The following is a 21,667-nucleotide window of genomic DNA, read 5'->3' on the forward strand; positions in this document are numbered from 1 at the left end:
TTGAAAACAAAAAGAGAGTGGGCTGACTTGCAAATAACTTCAGAACTGTGCACCTGTTTCTGCAGAAATACTGTCAGTGCAAAATGGAGTCCTTAATCTGGTATCAGAATCCTTGTGAATTACGGTTCCTGTTTTCTACTCTGGAAATTGCCACCAACGTTACAATCATTGTTTTATTAAATAAAATCAACTATTAGAATTGTGAATCACTTTTAACCCACAAAGGATGAAGGATTACAGTATATTTTTGCAAAAAATATCTAACCCAGTCAATATTAACAATAATTTGTTAATAGCTTTTAAGGTGACTTCTGAACAAGGTGGTACCATTAGTTTCCATGAGACATAGAAACTGATTCTAAACATGCTTATTTGGAATTAAATTCCACTAAGTTCAGTGGGACCTATTTCAAAGTAAAACAAAAACAAAAACCACTGTATGGCATCTAAATGATTAACAAATGCCTTAATGGCATAAATTCCTATGGACTTTCACTAGATTTATTTTATATATTTTGAGGATGTCTTTAGAAAAATCTGATTTGTCATATTCATATCTATTATTATAGGATCTGATTTTCCCTGAATGATCTCCCAGAAAAAGTGGATCTGATGGATGTTGGGAGTGCAAGTCCATGCCCTTAACCCCTTGGAAGACACTTTTTTTTCCAGGATCAAGGCCAAACATTTTATTGCCAGGTCATTAGCTTTAAGAAACAAGGAACTTGAACTAGAGGTCATTGCTATTTATTAAGTCTGGTAAGACTTACAAGTGGCTTTTAATATTTGAGGACCACATGTCAGTAGCAAAAAGGAATGTGTATAGATTGATCGAAGAGCATAGATTCATCTTTCTAAGTGTTTATTCATATACCCATTCTTCCCTCCTTCTGTATTCATTTGTATTTATTTTGCAAAAACAAAATGTGCATGGAACTGTTCACCTTGTATGTGTGTGTGCATGCATTTGATGTAATATATATGTATGCATATGTGTATAATCATATCAAAACATGCACATTTTACATATATGTGAACATAAACATTTATTTATCAAAAATGCATTTTAAGTGAGATTTAAAGCAGAAAACCTCTATCACAAATCTTGAGTAAAGCTGGAAGGACAAATGTGTTCCAATTTACACTTCAGTTGATAAGTGCAAATGAATACAGTGTGTATCCAAATACACCAACATTTTTGGAAATGTTCCAAGAACAGTAACAACCCTCAAACATGTTGGCTTCAGCAAAGCTAGAAAAATAAACCAAATGTCCAAAGAATAAATATTTAGATTATGGATAGATAAATACACAAAGATTGACACAATCATACCACAGCTTATTCTGATACACTGCTTTAGAAAATGTTCCTCTAACTTACTGGCTATGCAAATGCCAAATGTTTATAGGCAAAATTTGACATACTATCAGGTTTTCACTATTCAAGACTGTAATTTACACAAGCCATTACATTTAAGATATGCTGTATCTCTGAAGAAAGATGATTAGAAATTAAACATTTTAACATATTTATTTCCTATTTGAATTCAACAAAACCCTGTGATATTTCAGAGGGAGAAGAGTACCTCACATCTAATATCCTGTATGTAAAATAATGAATATTTAGCATTGTGAAAGATTTTGTCTTTTTTTTTAAAATAAATGAAATACTTACTGTAAATTGTATTTGGCAGCCACCCATTATGTAGTCTAAGAACGAATGCATCTTGTGAATCTAGAGTGAACAAAGTCATAAATTTGGGTTAAACATGGTGTGTTCTTAAGTATTTCCTTTTTTATTACATGGGAAGGTGTTTCTTTGAAGCCACCAGTACTTTGGGGAACACTGAGAGTAAGTGACACAGGAAATAATGTTCCCCACTGCAAAAAGAAATATTCTTCCCTTCCCCCACCTTTATATAAAGGAAAAAAAAAACACTCTCAGTGCTATGAATCATAGCATAGAATTGCTTTGAAACACTGTTGGAGACTATGTAATCATACGGAGTTCCATGTTGAGACGTCTTCTAATGGGAATGGATTTGGGATTTCCCAAAATGGACGACATTCTGTGGTTCAGTGCCACACTCTACTGCTACAGCATCCTTTCTTTACTTTCTTTTCCATACTGAAACTTCTCACAAAGTGGGTGCACCATTCACAGCAAAACTCAAAGCAGATCTGTCCAGCATGTGGAGTGTTGGAGGAATGAAAGATGAAATCCTCTGTTGCTATAGCTGCTGCTTGCTTATCTTGTGCTTGCTTATCTTTTAAGAACAGAAGGGAACACCAATGAGAGTCCTGGAAAACAGGGCTGCAACTAGGGGGGGCAAGCGGGGCATGTGCCCCGGGTACCATGCTGGGGGGGGGCAAAATGAGCGCCGGGGGGGTGCCAAAATGGGCGCAGAATCCATGTTTGCCCCCGGTGACAAAGACCCTGGTTACAGGCCTGCTGGAAAAAGAAGTCCCAGTTACTGTGTTTCTTTACAAAACAACTTGAAGGAAGGGAGCAAAAGAGTTTGTTTTAATCTGTTTTAACATCAGCTATGGGAATCCCACAATATGATCCCTCAAAGTCCATTTTGTTCACAACCCTTTCAAGCCAAGCATTGTAGCAAGGAGCTACTTCTAGCTATTTCTTACTTAATAATACGAGCAGGCTGTCCTTTCCTAACGTGGTACATGTGGGATGCATTAGGACAACTTTCCAAATTCCCACCTCTCTTGTTGTAGTTCCATAGAGAGGTATGCTGCACTGGTATAACACAACTGGGGGTTCCTAGAGTTATTAATTGCAAAATGCTGTGCAGCTGTTTTGCCCTTTACTGCTTAACTGTTCTTTTGATTTCTTTTTGATCAGATGAAAAAAGGCATATGTAAGGGTAGGAAAATGCAGGTGAACAATGACATCTGGATTCTTGATAACATTTTAAGAATGAAAGTGGTAAGATAAAAAGGTAAAATTCCCTTTAGCAAATCTTGACACCTGGTAATCAGATGGCCCCATTCCTGTAATTTTCCTGAAACAATACAGAAGTGGATTGCTTCTGCTTTTTTCCAAGTTGTTATTTGACAATGCCTCAATTAATGTCTCAGTTGTAAGCAGTCTTGCCCACTCCCCATCTGGATGCCCAGTGGTTACATCCCCTGTAATTTCAAGATAAGTAGCTCCCATCATCTGGACCTGGAAAACTTTAAAGTTCTTTTTAATTTAAAACCAATGCAATTAAAATATAAATGGCTTAGGGGTACCTTCAGTGCATCCTGATGTTTGAATTCCATTTTCTTTAGGATTAGCATCTGTACCCATTTAGCTCCTGTGAGCACAATAAAGCTCAGTGACGATACTATATCCTTGGCTTAAATTATCTAGGTTCAGAAGCTAAGCAAGGTTGGCCTGGTTAGTATTTGGATGGGAAACTACCAAGAATAACAGGGCTTATCCAAAAGTCAAAAAATGTCCTAGAAGATGACAATCACCAAGACAACTGTATTTTGATGTGTCCAGGAGATTACCAGGATTTGAGCTTAACTCAGAGACTTTACCTGTATCTTTTAGTATAATTAAGCAAATATATGCCTTTGAATATACATGCTAACAGATTGAACGTATAAGGGTCAATGCCCATTTTGGATATGCAGCTGTCAGTCTAATGAAAATGTTGATCCACCTTGATGTAGCAACATCTGTTATCCTACCTTTGGGAATCCCACAGTATGCATTTCTATGACATGTTCTATTTTTAACACATATAAAAATCTACAAAATGTGGACTGTAGAATCCAATTCCCTCTCCTCAGTTTGCTTATGGCATGGATATTGAAAACAATACTTTCACATTCACTATTAAAGCACTGCTTAAATAAAAGCACCTTGCACAGATTAAGAATGACAATGCCAGAGTTCTTGTAATTCTTCTTCTTTACTTTATACTTGGGGTTTATACACTCCCACTGAACCTGTGAAAACATAAGTCAGAGCATGAAAACCATGTCTTCATTTATCATTTATTCAGATTGCATAATGCGTGTTCTGCAGATAAAAACAAACAAAAAGAAATCACACAAAACAACCACAACAGCTCAGATCAAATGTGTAAATATCATTTCAACTACTTGAGAATGTTGCTAACATTGATTTGGCATGCCCTTATTGCAAAGCTGTTCCAATATGGGCATATGTCATTTTGTCATTCCATCACTGGCCAACATCTAAAAAGGCAAAAAGCAGGACATAACAGAGATGGTCAGAAGCCATTTTGATTGCTGATCTGTAAATGAAGTTTGCTTCCTGAGTTTGTAGAAAACCCATTAAGCAAGACCTCCTTGACATTCTCCATTTTGAACCCTCATGCCTTCCAGGAGAATGCACAGATCAGATTAATGTCAACCACAGTTCTGGAACAAGCAGCCCAAGACTATACCAGTATTCCCTGATTCTTATCAAAGATCTAACTAATTCAAAGGCCTGTCTCTATCAGATGCCACTAGGAAACCTGTAAGGAGGGTATGTATATCATCCCAACTCCACCGTGTCTCTGACAACAGCTAGTGTTCAGAAGTTCACTTTCACTTAGTTATCATAAATAAATCTGTTAACACAACTTTTGGCAGAATATTCCAACAGTAAATTCTGTATTCTATGAAGAAGGAAGTATTTTCTTTTGGTCATAATGACAAGACTGAAAATAATCAGATACTTGGTAGTAACCATACCCAATCTAGGCATTGTCCCAATCTGTGTACTTCAGCTCCCTAAATTTTCAGCATGGCCATTCTAGCTGGACAGTCTAAGAATTGGTCCATGTACCAGGAGAACACTGGAGCAGGCTGCTTTATATGGCCAGATTACCCCTAGTGTTCTCTAACAAGTGCTGAGCCAATGAGTTGTGGTAGTTCTTTGTTGACATTTGTTTTAGGGATACCCAGTTCAGTGTCATTAAGGAGAGTAAGCATCATTCCCTAATGCAGCCTTCCTCATCCTTAACTTTATGCCTTCCACATATGTTGGACTTCATAACATTACTCAGCACTGCTATTGTCTAAATAACTAAAATGAATTCGAACTGAAATAAAATCACTTTGGACACATTCCCAAATAGACAAAATTGATGTTTTATGGCTATGTAATATATTAAGCACTGATTCATTCTCCATTCTGGTCAAGCCAGAAATTTAATTTTCATCTTTTTTATTATTTTAATTTTTTATCCAATAACATAAACATATTTTTCTGCCAACCATCCATATGTATGTTTATTTGAAGTTATTCCAGTTCAGTCCATTAATGGACTCATCTGCTTCAACAAGCAGTTAATCTCTGTGAAACCACTTAATGGATTTGAACATATTCCTTGAAGGGTAAATAATCAGCCATACTAAGGGAGGCCACTTAGTGCTACAGTCACAAATTGCTTGAATTGACAATTTATACTTACAGCACAGTCCCATATTTGGCAATTCACTCAGTTCAGTGGGACTTATTTCCAAGTAAGTGGGCAAAACCTATGCAATTTATTTGGGAATAAACTCCACTAAACTTAATGATACTTTTGAATAGAAGTATGCAAAATTGCATAAGGAAGAGGAGAGACATGTTAGTCTATGGTGACAAAAGAAGTCTGGTAGCACCTTTTTGACTAACACATTTTATTAAAAGGCATAAACTTTTGGGAGCACTCTGAAAACCAGGGGTTAGCAACCTTTGGGTGGGATGATGATGCAAAAGACAAAAAGTTGCTTACACATAGGCTGAGATCTGTCTTTTGTTTTTGTTTTTAAGTTTGTTTTCCCATTTCATTTTTACATTTTTCAAGCCTATTTTAGAGCTTTGGTGTGTTCCTGCATCAAAATAGGAAATGGGGGTGGCAGGGTGAGGGTATAGTGGGTTTTGTATTTGGGGTTTAATTTTTGTAAGCCATGCAGAGTCACCATGAGTGAGTTGGGCGGCCATATAAATCTCATAAAGAAATAAAGAAATAAATATAAATAAAGGGAACTTAGTCTCCTGCATATTGGGAACATAAGATCATAGCAGGTTGTAGCATCTAATCAATCTTGGGGATTTCAAAAAACCTAAGTAGAGTCAGATCTGCTTAGTGCTTGGATAGGAGATCACCAGGAAACTCCAGGGATATAGGCTAGAATGAGAAGTTAAAAAAAAAAAAACCTTCTGGAAGAATGCAATGGCAAACCATTTGTATACTGTTGCCAAGAAAATTGCAAGACTTGTCCATGTAGTCACCAGGAAAGAAGCCTGCCTTGAGGAAGACTTTTCTTCAAGAGTTAGAAAAGGCTCCAGGACCGCCCCGAAAAAGAGTTTTGACATCACACTGAGATTGGAAATTCCATTTTACTATTGTAGATTGAAGTCAAAGACATACTGTAACTAGTATAAATGTTCTGTAATTAATTTCATGTGCCATTAGCTCTTTTTCTAATGGTTATTAATTTTAATTAAATTTAAATTTAAATTTAAATTTAATTTAATTTGAAAACTCTCTGCATTTATACACATACATTAGAACCTGGCAGAGCTGGGATTTTTAGGACAGTTAATATCAAAAGAAAAGGTTAAAAGACTGTTCAGTTCGCTTTTTGGTGTCTGGCCAAAGGACCTGATCAGTACAGAAAGTTAACAAGAGGTTTCCCCCCCCCCCCAGAAGTAGATAGCCCAGACATTGAGTATCTCCATCCTAGATCTCAATATTCATCCTGAGATTTTTTTATCCAGCTGAAGAAACAGAAAGACACAAGACCACATGTTACTGGGAAATTTTCCAATATTCCCTTGCCCTCTTGTTCTCTGGAATACTTGCTCAAGTTCACACTCAACCCACCCACACTGCAGCCCCAATGTTCTAAAAACAAAGAAATTATTCTCCACAATTTAGTTGAAAACATTGATAGAGATGTGTTAAATTTATCATCCAGATTTGGCCCTTTGGCCTCCCCCATCCATTTCCTTCATTGGGGATACCAAAGTTTTATTTGGAGCACAACAAAATTGATAAAATGTGTTAGTAACCCAAATCAAAGTCAACCATATTTTTCATAATTTAACTGTTAGATTTCTAAAGAAAATCTGAAATTCAGAATTTGAGTTCAAATCCAGTGGATCCAAAGCTCAACCCTTTTAATCCTGTTATTTAGTAAGCACAATAAAATGAGATATCTCTGATTATCTATAAACCAGAAAACTATGATTATCAGAGTTTCATCCAAACAAGAAAATGATGATTATCAGCTTCACAACAATGTAGATTTAAGAAACTGACATGCTCTGAAACTGATAATCATAGTAACATAAGTTGTGATTGTCTGTGATAAGTCAATTTTTATGACTGACAGTCAAAACATTAAGCATATTGATTGATTGACTGAGATAAATCACAAAGTATTGCCCAAAGATCATTACTATGATCAATTATCACTGGAGTTATTTTGGGGGGGGAGATTATTTTGAAGGGTTTTTTAATAGTCATTTGTCAAGGTCATATCAAAGGCTATTTTAGATTTAATTTTAGATTTAATAGCCACTTGTCAAGGTCATATCAAAGGCTATTTTAGATTTATGTGGCATGCTCCCTACCTATTGGCTTCAGGCACATAAAAATTTACCACAACCACCATTAATTAATATTTCTGGGCTTTTTTCTTCAGATTTGGTTATCATCTACCTTTGATCTTCAGCAAAGGATCGTTACCTTGTCGTGGTGCTGGAGCTTGAGCACCTCAATGATGCCATGAGCTAAACCGTGAAGGGCCACCCAAGACAGGAAGGTCATGACAGAGAGGTCAGACTAAATGCGATCCCTGGGGAAGGTAATGGCAACCCACCCCAGTATTCTTGCCGTGAAAACTAAATGGATCAGTACAACCAGAGATATGTCGGTATACCATCGGAAGATGAGACCCCCAGGTCGGAAGATGGTCAAAATGCTACTGGGGAGGAAGAGAGGATGAGCTCAACTAGCTCCAGACGTGATGACGCAGCTAGCTCAAAGCCGAAAGGACGGTTAGCGGCCGACGGTGCTGGTGGTGAACGGCAAATCCAATGTTCTAAGGATCAACACACCATTGGAACCTGGAATGTAAGATCTATGAGCCAGGGCAAATTGGATGTGGTTATTGGTGAGATGTCAAGATTAAAGATAGACATTCTGGGCATCAGTGAACTGAAATGGACTGGAATGGGCCACTTCACATCAAATGACCACCAGATCTACTACTGTGGACAAGAGGACCACAGAAGAAATGGAGTAGCCTTCATAATTAATAGTAAAGTGGCTAAAGCAGTGCTTGGATACAACCCCAAAAACGACAGAATGATCTCAATTCGAATACAGGGCAAGCCATCTAACATCACAGTGATCCAAATATACGCCCCAACCACAGATGCTGAAGAAGTTGAAGTAGAGCAGTTCTATGAGGATCTGCAGCACCTACTGGACAACACGCCTAAAAGAGATGTTATTTTCATCACAGGAGACTGGAATGCTAAGGTGGGCAGTCAAATGACACCTCGAATTACAGGTAAGTATGGCCTGGGAGAACAAAATGAAGCAGGACATAGGCTGATAGAATTTTGCCAAGACAATTCACTCTGCATAACAAAGACTCTCTTCCAACAACCTAAGAGACGGCTTTATACATGGACTTCACCAGATGGACAACACCGAAATCAGATTGATTACATCCTTTGCAGCCAAAGTGGCGGACATCTGTACAGTCAGTAAAAACTAGGCCTGGAGCTGACTGTAGTTCAGATCACGAACTTCTTATTGCACAATTTAGGATCAGACTAAAGAGATTAGGGAAGACCCACAGATCAGCTAGATATGAGCTCACTAATATTCCTAAGGAATATGCAGTGGAGGTGAAGAATAGATTTAAGGGACTGGACTTAGTAGATAGGGTCCCGGAGGAACTCTGGACAGAAGTTGGCAGCATTGTTCAGGAGGCGGCAACAAAATACATCCCAAAGAAAGAGAAAACCAAGAAGGCAAAATGTCTGTCTGCTGAGACACTAGAAGAGCCCAAGAAAGAAGGAAAGCAAAAGGCAACAGTGATAGGGGGAGATATGCCCAATTAAATGCAAAATTCCAGAGGTTAGCCAGAAGAGATAAGGAATTATTTTTAAACAAGCAATGCGTGGAAGTGGAAGAAGACAATAGAATAGGAAGGACAAGAGACCTCTTCCAGAAAATTAGAACCATCGGAGGTAAATTCCAGGCAAAAATGGGTATGATCCAAAACAAAGATGGCAAGGACCTAACAGAAGAAGAAGAGATCAAGAAAAGGGGCAGGAATATACAGAAGACCTGTATAGGAAGGATAACAATATCGGGGATAGCTTTGACGGTGTGGTCAGTGAGCTAGAGCCAGACATTCTGAAGAGTGAGGTTGAGTGGGCCTTAAGAAGCATTGCTAATAACAAGGCAGCAGGAGACGACAGCATCCCAGCTGAACTGTTCAAAATCTTGCAAGATGATGCTGTCAAGGTAATGCATGCTATATGCCAGCAAATTTGGAAAACACAAGAATGGCCATCAGATTGGAAAAAATCAACTTATATCCCCATACCAAAAAAGGGAAACACTAAAGAATGTTCAAACTATTGAACAGTGGCACTCATTTCACATGCCAGTAAGGTAATGCTCAAGATCCTGCAAGGTAGACTTCAGCAGTTCATGGAGCGAGAATTGCCAGATGTACAAGCTGGGTTTAGAAAAGGCAGAGGAACTAGAGACCAAATTGCCAATATCCGCTGGATAATGGAAAAAGCCAGGGAGTTTCAGAAAAACATCTATTTCTGTTTTATTGACTATTCTAAAGCCTTTGACTGTGTGGACCATAACAAATTGTGGCAAGGTCTTAGTGGTATGGGGATACCAAGTCATTTTGTCTGCCTCCTGAAGAATCTGTATAACGACCAAGTAGCAACAGTAAGAACAGACCACGGAACAACGGACTGTTTTAAGATTGGGAAAGGAGTACGGCAGGGCTGTATACTCTCACCCTACCTATTCAACTTGTATGCAGAACACATCATGCGACAAGCTGGCCTTGAGGAATCCAAGGCTGGAGTTAAAATCTCTGGAAGAAACATTAACAATCTCAGATATGCAGATGATACCACTTTGATGGCTGAAAGCAAAGAGGAACTGAGGAGCCTTATGATGAAGGTGAAAGAAGAAAGTGCAAAAGCTGGCTTGCAGCTAAACCTCAAAAAACCCAAGATTATGGCAATCAGCTTGATTGATAACTGGCAAATAGAGGGAGAAAATGTAGAAGCAGTGAAAGACTTTGTATTCCTAGGTGCGAAGATTACTGCGGATGCTGACTGCAGTCAGGAAATCAGAAGACGCTTAATCCTTGGGAGAAGAGCAATGACAAATCTCGATAAAATAGTTAAGAGCAGAGACATCACACTGACAACAAAGGCCCGCATAGTTAAAGCAATGGTGTTCCCTGTAGTAACATATGGCTGTGAGAGCTGGACCATAAGGAAGGCTGAGCGAAGGAAGATCGATGCTTTTGAACTGTGGCGTTGGAGGAAAATTCTGAGAGTGCCTTGGACTGCAAGAAGATCAAACCAGTCCATCCTCCAGGAAATCAAGCCAGACTGCTCACTTGAGGGAATGATATTAAAGGCCAAACTGAAATACTTTGGCCACATAATGAGAAGACAGGACACCCTGGAGAAGATGCTGATGCTAGGGAGAGTGGAAGGCAAAAGGAAGAGGGGCCGACCAAGGGCAAGATGGATGGATGATATTCTAGAGGTGACGGACTTGTCCCTGGGGGAGCTGGGGGTGTTGACGACCGACAGGAAGCTCTGGCGTGGGCTGGTCCATGAAGTCACAAAGAGTCGGAAGCGACTAAACGAATAAACAACAACTACCTTTGATGCCTCAGGTTTGCCTACTTGGATGGGCTACACAACACTGCATTCCTACAGTTTTTTGTTTTTGTTTTTGCAGTGTAATAGCAGTGCTTTGCCCATGCCTTCCCCTGAACTATTTTTCCAATTCTCCAGCCTAGCAACTGGACTTCCCAGATGGTTCCTTCTCCAAATACTAGCCACAGCAAACTCTGCTTAGCTTACAAGATCAGCCAAGGTTGGCTACTTGATGCCATCTGCTGAGACTCACCGTAAGTAATTTTATATTTATAATGAAAATACACACAGCTCAGGTAATAACAGTTTCTGAACATCCAGAGCTCAGTGTTTTCAGGGCTACATTTTAAATACACAAATAAACAAGCCAAGTTATATAACAGTTCCACTTTATGGAAATTTCCATGGAGCTTATAAATGTAAGGATATTTTTCAATATTAATTTATTCCATTTCCTATTATAGAAACGTATTTTTTCAGTTATATAATAATCCCACTGCTAATTGTCCAGGTGTGACTTCATTTTAAGGCTATTTTTAAATCCTTCTAGTATTTTACAATTGAGCAGAGGAATTTCCTTGGTACACTTGCATGGTTTTAGCCTCATTTTTATTAAAATTTGTGTAAGTCCAAGATAAAAAGTATTTTTAAAATGCTTGTCCTAATTTGAGTTCTGACTGCAACAAATCATTGATCAATGCAATGGCAATCTGTGGTTTGTATGTTTCCTCTTATTGAATATGGAAATGATAACTAAAGTGCCAAAAGCTTGCTCATACAAGTGTTATATGTAAACTGTTGGAGGTCCCAGCAAATCAGCATGCCTCATTAGCATGGGGATGAGTTCACTCTAGGATGGAACTCTCTACGTGCTTCCAGAGGAAGCTGTTTGTTGTCCCACCCACATTCCTCAGTTCCTTTTTTTCCACCATCAGAGAAGGAGTGTGCGGCTCTAGCTCCCTCCATCTTGGGGCCATGCATGGGCCTAGGGAAGGAGGTTCCCCCTTTCTCCATGCAGCCCTTAGCAGCAATGAGAGCTAAGGGTTAATTCAGTTTAGGGACAGAAAGAAGAACAAGAATCATCTTTCCTCAATGGATGTAACTGGACCAAATAAAATGAGTAAGATTTCTTTTTGCTTACTTTTGAAACTACTTTGTCTAAGTGTAATTTTTTATGCTTGGGTGAGCATAGTGTGTAAGATCAATAAGCTATATTTCTCTAACGTGCTCATTAATGCTATTTTAGATAATATTGTTTTTCTGTGCTTGTTTTTTCGCTGTATTAAGCTCTGCTCCATTCAGTTGTCCTAGCTGTCCACTAATGGCTTCATAAATATGGGTGTTTTGAGAACACAGCAGAATAAGTCAAAGCATGGTAAAAGCAAAATACAAATATTTATGCTCAACGTAAAATACTAATCCTTGAATAACAGAACCAGGGCTCATTGTACTAAGTGTTTGCAGAGTAATGAAGTCCCAACCCTGCCCACAAACTCTCTTTGCCAGCTAATGTTTTGAAATTAATAGATTGAACAATACTGGATTTTTCTTTTTCAGAGTAAGCTCTAATTATTCAGATACAAGAGTAAATGACAGCAGACATTGGGAAGAGAAGGGCTAAATACCAGAGCTGTGCTCAAAATCAGAGTAAAACCTGAACCCAGATCAACTCAGGGTCAGTTTGGACAGATTTGTATTCACCTGGTTCATGGACAGCATCAACTCACTCTGTCTCAACTGCAAAAAATCCACAAAGCTTTGCCCACAATTTGCTGATACCATATACCAATATTTCTCAAACTTGGTGACTTTAAGATGTGTGGACTTCAACTCCAAGAATTCCCCAGCCAGCCATCACAGATACGCATACCACATAGATACATATCATAAGGCATTTTGACACTTGTTTATGTAGAGCACACCTTGGTGAAAATAGGAGGTAGCAGGACTATTTGATTCTGAGATCAGCAAGATCATTCTAAGATAACAGCAACACTAGGAATCCAACGACCACTGACCACCCCAGTCTCAACCTCTGGACAGTGTGTGAGATCACAGGGACAGAACTGATTGGACAATACAAGAAGCTGACTGCAGAAACTGTGAGCAGAGCTGGTGAACCTGCATTTATAACAGATTATCAGGAGCTTTGGTAAAACTAATGGGGATTTCTAATTAATGCTAAAAGGAAAACACTCCTAGCAAAGGCAGAATTCGGTTTTTCCTCAGTCATGCTCTAGAAACAGAAATAAGATGAGATGGTTTTTTTTTTAATCTGTTTAATTGTGTCCGATTCTTGGAGACTGCCTGGACAAGTCACTGCAGTTTTCTTGGCAAGGTTTTCAGAAGTAGTTTGCCATCGCCTCCTTCCCAGGGCTGAGAGAAAGTGACTGGCCCAAGGTCACCCAGGTGGCTTTATGCCTAAGTCAGGACTAGAATTCATGGTCTCTCAGTTTCTAGCCTGAAGCCTTAACCACTACACTAAACTGGCTCTCCAATGCACAGTAAACTAGAATATTTCCAGAGCCCCATACTTATCCTGCAAAGTGAATTGGATGGTTTCTGCACAATGCTACTAATTACTACAGCAATGTGTCATAGTAATTCCAGTACCTTTACCTGGTCAGTCCAGCCTATCACATATCTTCAGATACTTCTGAATGAATGACCTATGAAAATGTTTATAAACCAACCTTTTTGGGTGTGGAAAATGCTAGAAAGCTCTGGAGATCAGACTGTTTGTTTGGTTTACTATTACAGAAAGAAAATAGGCAAGTATCAAAATTTAATTGCCTTAATAAAATGGATCAAAGCTAATAAATCCAGTATCCAGTATTATACACTCACAAGAAATGACAATCATTTGTCATATCTAACAACTGCCATCAATCAGAGATGCTAACCAGAAGTGCAATAATTAATGAGCTCTGTTTTTTATTGCAGCTTTTAATTCATGGTTGATTTGCAAAGTCAATTTATTTCATTATGGTGGGATAAAGTAGATGGTTAAAACTATAGAATAATGCCTAACATATTTTTGATACCTCTTCCTCTTTCTTCCCTAGCTATAAGAAAGCTACACTATAAACTATAACATTATTTGTTTGGCTTAACTTTAGTGCAGGAGACCCAAAACTGACATTTGGTTTAACTGACCCAAATCAGCACTACCAAAATTTAGTGGCAAAATGCCAAAAAATTGTGGTATGTTTTTCCATATTGTTAAAAAAATTATACGGAATAGAACTGTAGGTATTTAATATGTTGGTCACATAAAACATTCCAATTCATAGGAACTTCTAGAGAGGCTCTGGGAGTGAAGTCCAGCTGCCCAGGAAAGAATAAGATTTCTCATAAATTCCAATTAAAATCTACCTTAGATCCAATTCCTACTGAAATCATTCATGACATTTAAAGGCAGCATAGATACCAAGCACAAAGGTGATGTGCATGCTGGGTAGTGGTAGTGGCAAGAATCAACTGTATTCAGCAGTTTAATCAGAGATGTAAAACACATTACTGTTTACAGAGATCTCTAAGAAAAACAGATGTGGTGGTGGGTCCAGGTAAAGCACTCTTCCATGTAACTATGCTAGTTGAGCCATGGGTAGCACTGGTGGGCTAGAGCAATTACCCAAACCATCAGTCACGGAGGTAAAGGATCAGCAGACTGGCTCATTGTACTGTTAAGTCAGTTTATGTTAGATGTGCTTGAGGCTGATATTTGTTCAAGATCCATAACAGTTCTCAGCCCTTGAGTACAATTTTCTTTTCTGCTCTGATGGCTGGTTCCAGATCACCTATGACCACTAAGAAGACTACTGTACCTTTTCCATAAGCATTTAGCTTATTTGCCAAGGTATACAGGTCATTTGCATGTGTGTTTTGATAGCTTTTTGTCTGATTTCCTTGCATAAAGTATTCTTACAGGCAAAGTGTCAGCAAAGCAACACCCACTTTGTCCATTACTCTGATAATCATAGATTGTTATCTGTTTGCTTGCAAATAACATCAGTCCATCTGAGCCTACCTGTCTTCCTTCCATTGCTCCTCGCATTTCCTTGAAAGTTGAACTAAATTCTCCAATGAAGTCATGCTTACCATTGGAATCCCAGTCCCAAACTATGCACTGAAAGAGAAAAATAAAAACCACAGTAACAACCCTCTCAGTCAGATTTTATGAAAAAAAAAATCAATCAAGAACTGTGCAAACCATATTCAAATTCTTCATCCATTTATCCCTATTACAATCAAGTGAGGAAAGCTCCTACCTACATTAACTGGTCCAAGTTGCATCTGTTGGCTCCAAATGAACAAAAATAAGAGTCCTGCAATAGGCCATGACCCATGGCTGTGGATGGCTAGGGATAACAAAGCCGTGGTACAATTCACATATTCCACCTATATTTGGGAAGGGGTGTGCATCCCATCTTTACCATTCTAATAAGCATCAGGATACAATATGTATTGAAAACAATTTGAAAGAAATGGGTTAGACCTCATCTGAGTGTAGCACCCTGTCATATATATATCTTAAAGCCACTCAACATTTTCAGGCTTTCATGCTAGTCTGAAAAAATTGCAGCTGCTTTAGGCAAATCACTTACTAAAGTTAACGCAACTTTTAAGACAATGGCATTTTTTTTCCGGCTCATATGGAAGCTTCAAAAATAATAATGGAGCTTTATTGAATAAGGGATCCAAAGAATGTTTTTCAAATCATTGTTAAAAATATGTCCATCCTTAATAACAATTCTTTCATTAAGGTTCTAGTGATTTTCCAGGTTGAGAAAACTCTTTATAAAATAAACTAACAACATGCTTTGTCATTTTTCACTCACAAGTCTAAAGCTTTGACCTTCAGGTCCTAAAGGAATAAATTATGGTTGAATCAAGTAACAGCATTTCAATCTGCAAAACACAGTCGCTTAGCAATGAATCCCAGAGAGATAGGAGGGATGTGTTTCACCATGCCCATATTTAGATATTTTAAAAGATTCTTGGTAAAAAAGATTACTGTGAAATTACTACCACCCCCATTAGATATTAAAAATACTTGATATTGAGAATAAGAATCTTGTTATTAAGAAATGGAGCACCTGACTAGGAAAAGGGGAGGTGGAAAGCTACTTAACCCAGTCCCATCTGGATCCATTTCCAGTTTACAACATACTGTATACCCAAGCTGTTTCCTTTTTATTAATACAGGAAAGAAAGAATGGTTAGTGAAATGTCAGCACCTACTCATTGTCTCATACAGCATTACCTGGAAGTCATTTTACTAAGGAGTACACTGCCATTATCTACTACCTCATTTGTCCAGGGATGAAAGAAACAGCTTGTAGAAGAATATGGAGCTGCAGGGGAAAATACTGAATAGCTTCTTCTCCCTCCATCTTATATCTAGCCTCATTGTGGAAAACATTAAGGAAAGGAACACCTGCTTCATCTCGTCCTTTTGTGATAGCAGCTTGGATCACTAATAGGAGTTGCAAAATTATACAAAAATGCATTCCTTCTCTACAATTAAGGCTTCTCATGGGGCAAATCAGATACTCAGTATAGTAGTTCATTATTGTACACAGTTTTGAATAGTATGCTCCTGTTGATAGTATGTATATAGTTTTGAATAGTATGCTCCTGTTGATTTATTCAACAGTTTTCCTGCTTCTTTTGTTAAAAATAATCCATCACTCCATATGAGATTCTAATTCTGCTGATGGTAGATCAGATGACAGAATTTTGGCATTATACATTTTGGTCCTATTGTGAATTACTCATCTAACACTTGATCCAACTCTTATCAGCAAAGATCCCTTCCGCAACTTGAATATGCACAACCCTATGTCTTGTTAAGTGGGAAGGGCCATCTTGTTATAATGTACTGTACTTTCAATGTGGAATACTTTTTATACAGAATGCTCAGATTGGTTTTATTTTAATAGTGTCTTTAACCTGGTACAAATAAAATACTACCTGCTTAGGGAAAGAAGCACAGGTGATAAGGATAGATATTCAAAGGATATTCAAAATTCTGTATACAAACTAACTTACAATTGACATTGGGTATTTGTGACCCATACTGTTAGCACAGAGTCTGATTTTTTTTCTCCCACTGCCCTCCTACCCTCAGTGCTGATGGGATGGTAAAGACCCAGATTGCAAGGGAGGCACCCACTAGCACTACAGCACCTCCCTGACAATCTATATAGCCCATGAGGCTGAAGAGACTCCCCATCCCTGCTCTGCATAGACGGCAATGAACTTCCAGAGCTTCAGACTGCAGTCTTTTCTTACTCTACTTATATGGTTTAAGGAACTGAATCTGAGACTTATTACATGCTGAGCAAGTACACTACCACTGAACTCTGATTCTGCACCATTACTTCTAGGTAGAATCAATCGTTTATATAAGTCAGTGGCAGAGCCAGACTCTCCTAGAGATTGTAAATGAAATGGTTTAATGCCCTACAACTATGGTAAATTGGAGAACTAATAGTTGAGAGCCTGTTATATCCTCAGGGTCTATTTTGGTACAGTATCTTCTACTCTTTCTTTACAGAAGGGAAAAGCATACCAAAAAGCTTCAATCACAAAGCCTTTATTCCTTGATGAAGGTACCTTATATGATATACAACTGCCTTTGCCTCCCTCTCCCATCCTAGCACTTATAAAAACAAGTACACAAAATTGCCACTTGCTGATTAAAGAAAAAGAACAAAGAATCATGATTGTGTTAATGATCCATTCATTATCAGTCGTTCATTAGAATGTCAAAAAGTTCTTTCAAAGGAGAAAGGACAATTTTGGATTATTAGAGGTTTGAATTTTAATTGGAGATCATTACAAGTCAAATTACATTTAAGAATGTCAAGGTTAACATGATAAAGCTGTTTTTCAAATCATTTGCATGGACTCCTGACTTTAGAAAACCAGATAATTTAGTACCCAAGTTCATGGACAAAAGAAACCAATATTATCTCAGTGTTTGCGCAGCTATAATTAGGAGAAGGTTTTAGATGCTTGTAAGCTTGCTAGTTACAATTGCCAATTATGCAGGAGATTGACATCTGGCAATAAACATTCGTTTTCACCCTGACCAGTATACTATATGTAGCCCTCTTGCCTGAAGAGTAGCCATGGTACATTTTAGGGATGTATATGTGTGTGTCAGCCATACCAAGTAGACTAGACAGGAAACACGACCAGATAAGCTAATTCTACTTTTTTGTAAGGCTACAAGAATCATGCAAGTCTGAAAGTACAATTCTCCCACCATCTCCTTTACAGACTGAGACTAGGGAGGGTCCCTTGTGAGCCTCTTGCCCCACCCATTATCCAGCTGCAGGTTATGCTGTCTCTTATCTGATTGTTCTCTAGGCAACATCTCTTCGCTCCATCTCCCAAGGTCTTTCTCACATCCCATTACAGTGTGTTAGGAAAACAGGGATGCACACTCCAGCCTCTACCTTCAACTTTTCCAGATTGAATTGGAAGGTCAAAATAAAGCTATTCCTATCAGTCCCAGTCAGCCTGTCCATTATCAAGGATTGTATTTTAGTTCCAAACTTCTAGAAACATGTCATGCTTTTTCTGGAATATTTCTGGAATATTATTAATTAGAAGCAATATGAGCCCCAAGATGCTGAAGTAGGAAGCTCAGGATTGGGGCTGGTCCACTGTCAGGCTTTTCAAATCAGGACTTGGCTATACATTTCCACACACACACCCTCCCCCAACTTGACTTCTGTGGTTTTTGTTTAAGTTATTTCCATTGTACTTATTTTTACTTTATTTTGTCAAACTGTAAACCACCCATGAAATAGGATGGCATACAAGGTGTCTGCAAAGAGGGAATGGGGTCAAAAAAGTCATGACAGCACTTGCTCCTGCATGATTGAAGCTTTTAAAAGCGAGTCATGCATGTGGCACATGCAAAAAGAGGCTGGCCTTCAATCATGTTGTTGCAGCTACCACCTCATCGTTTTGAGCCTCTTGCAGATGCCCTTGGTAGTATATTAATGTCTGTATAAACAAACAACTTGGCTGCTAGGGCTGAACTCTGCAGAAGTCTCCCAGATACTCTATATGGTATAGCTAAATAAGAACTCTGCTGAAGGTACATTAACAAGTTGATTGCCCTGTCAGGATGCAGTTCTTTCTCACACCCATGGCAATTTAAATCAGGTGCTTCTTCTTCCAGCCTGTTCCGTGTTTCAAAGGTCTCTGCCCTGTACTTCATGGCCTTGAAGCTGAGCTGTTACTGGTTATTGACATACCTGATATCCTTCCCCTGAGAACTTAGCTTTTCTCTTACACCAATCAAGACTGGAGCTTGTAGAATCAGTGAGTTGGAAGGATTTATTTAGTCATCAATCTACTATGTTACTCAGTGTGGGAATCCAGATTAAAGTATCTCAGACAGCTGATCAGCCTCTGTTTGAACTCATTCAGCAAAAGGGAGTCTATCACATCCCTAAATAATTGGTTCTGCCATTTAAATACTTCTGCTTTGAGGATGTTCTTCATATATAGCCAGAATCTGCCATATTTAAGATCAGTTACAAATTCTGCAACTTTAGACAACTGTGAGTTAGAGACTGCAGCCTTATCAAATCCTCAGAACGTAGATGCATACAATTCATGCACAAAGATGCAGTGGAGCCTGCAAAACAGGACTCCTCAGAAGTAAGGCTCCACTCATAAGGAGGAATTTCCAGTAAAGAGCCTGACAGCTGCTAATTGCAACAATGTCATCTCATCTCAGAAGAATCCACAGATGATGATAAGGTTCTGTTAGTTTTGAATCAGGGGCTAGAAGAATCATTAGGCTCATAACTGGCAAACAGAGAAAAAGAACTCAGCAGTGCTACCCAAAAAGAAACTGTGGATGAAAGTGCATTGCCTGGCCCTTCCTGCCTTGGTGGTCCAAGACCTAAAGATCACTGGGAAGTAAAGTGCAGAGAGTGATTGAGATCTTGCGTAAAGAGGCACTCACCCACAATTTCTAACAACAAGCAATATTTGGGCCCCAGGTAAACACCTTGATTGCTACATTTAAATCTGCCCCTTAGGGCTTCTCAGTGTTGCTAGCAACTGCAATTTTCTTACTCAGTTGTACATGATCCATATCTAGTGTTGCCCTTATGTTATTGGATCACCTTAGTGTGACCTTGGATTGCTTTTGGAATTCCTTCATTGCTTCATCATGATGAACTGATCTTTTTTGTTGGACCTTGTTTTCACTTTGATCAATGCTTGGTTCTCCTCAGCTCTGATTTATCACCTTTTCCACTCATAAACAGGACATGTTCAGGAGGAACCCCAAGGCTTTAGCTTTATAAACCTTCAGGTCTGAATGACAAGTTTTGAAAGCAATGTTAGGCTACTGGTTCCTGAAATGGGTCCCCTCAGTTTATCTTGTAGCTGGTTAGGTAGGGCAAATTACAATCTTCATTTTGTTAGTACCAAACTAATGTTACATGCACTCTCAGGTTCGGCTTATGGCCACTCACTCACACACTTACAGCCTGTTGAGGCATGCAGATTTTGTCAGCCCCCCTTACTTTCTACCCGGGTTTTCCAAATAGACGTGGCTAGAGCAGACAAGACATACAGCCCTGGTCAATAGCTGGGAAATAATTAGGGACACACACAAATTACTTCCAACCGAACACCCAAGCACATCAGGTTCTTTGGAATACACATAGACCCAGTGAATTCAAAGTAACAGCAACACACTCTTTCTCACATGCACATGTGTGCACTCATCCACACTTAACCATGTCCTTCTCAATCAGGCTGCCAGGCACAGCCTTTCTCAGTGTTTTGACCATGGAGGAACCCTTGGAATATTTTTCAGGCCTCGGGGAACTCCTGCACATTCAGGCTCAAATATAGGCCAGAAGTTACAAAATTATTATATTCATTTCACGTGTATAGTAGGCCTGTATATATGTATTAACAGTGTTCTTAAACTGAAAATAAAGAATGAAACTTATTTAGTTTGAAATTGTGTGAATTTTGGAATAATTTTTTAAATAAATTGTGATCTCTCAGGGAATCCCTACTGACCTCTCACAGAACCTTAGGGTTCCATGGAACCTTGGTTGAGAAACCCTGAGCTAGAGGGATGGAAGCCACCGAGTTGGGATCCAAAGATGACTCAAGTAGTAGGTGGGCTGCAGGACCCTTTTTTATCCCCCAAAGTTCTTGCTTTGTTGATTAGCTGGAATTGGATTTTCTTCCCATGTGCTCAGGCTCAACTTCCTTTGTCTGGTTCAGGTGACATTTTTTCCTTTCTTTCCTTAACCATTTGTTTCCTTCTTATCTATTCCCCAAGGGATATTTTAGACAAGATTCCTGGCTTTTTGTCCTCTCTGCCTACATGCCTGCTTCATATTTAGTTATGGAATCTTCAGCCTAGTCTCACACTAACCCAGGGTTTCTCAACCAGGGTTCCGCAAGAGATCACTAGGAGTTCCCTGGGAGATCACAATTTATTTAAAAAATTATTTCAAATTCAGGCAACTTCATATTAAAGAGGTAAGTTTCATTCTTTATTTTCAGTTTAAGAACACTGTTAATGCATATATACAGACCTACACATGAAATGAATATAATAATGTTGTAACTTCTGGCCTATATTTGAGCCTGAATGTGCAGGAGTTCCCCGAGGCCTGAAAAATATTTCAAGTGTTCCTCCAGGGTCAAAAGGTTGAGAAAGGCTGCACTAACCAGACAAACAAAAGACTATGCTTTTCA

General features: G+C 38.7%; 1 protein-coding gene across 1 annotated transcript in view; it reads right to left on the minus strand.

Moving 5' to 3' along the window:
* The window catches only part of CPNE4 (copine 4), a 75,252-nt gene that overhangs the window by 17,780 nt on the left and 35,805 nt on the right, over positions 1 to 21,667 (minus strand). Inside the window, exons 6-8 of the mRNA XM_063303982.1 lie at positions 14,934 to 15,032; positions 3,874 to 3,960; positions 1,676 to 1,735 (exon numbers count right to left, since the gene is read on the minus strand). Of these exons, the coding sequence (XP_063160052.1) occupies positions 1,676 to 1,735; positions 3,874 to 3,960; positions 14,934 to 15,032 (246 nt within the window). The remainder of the gene's footprint in view (positions 1 to 1,675; positions 1,736 to 3,873; positions 3,961 to 14,933; positions 15,033 to 21,667) is intronic.

This window comes from Candoia aspera, chromosome 4 (genome assembly GCF_035149785.1).
Source record: "Candoia aspera isolate rCanAsp1 chromosome 4, rCanAsp1.hap2, whole genome shotgun sequence".
In the NCBI taxonomy this organism is placed as follows: Eukaryota; Metazoa; Chordata; class Lepidosauria; order Squamata; family Boidae; genus Candoia; species Candoia aspera.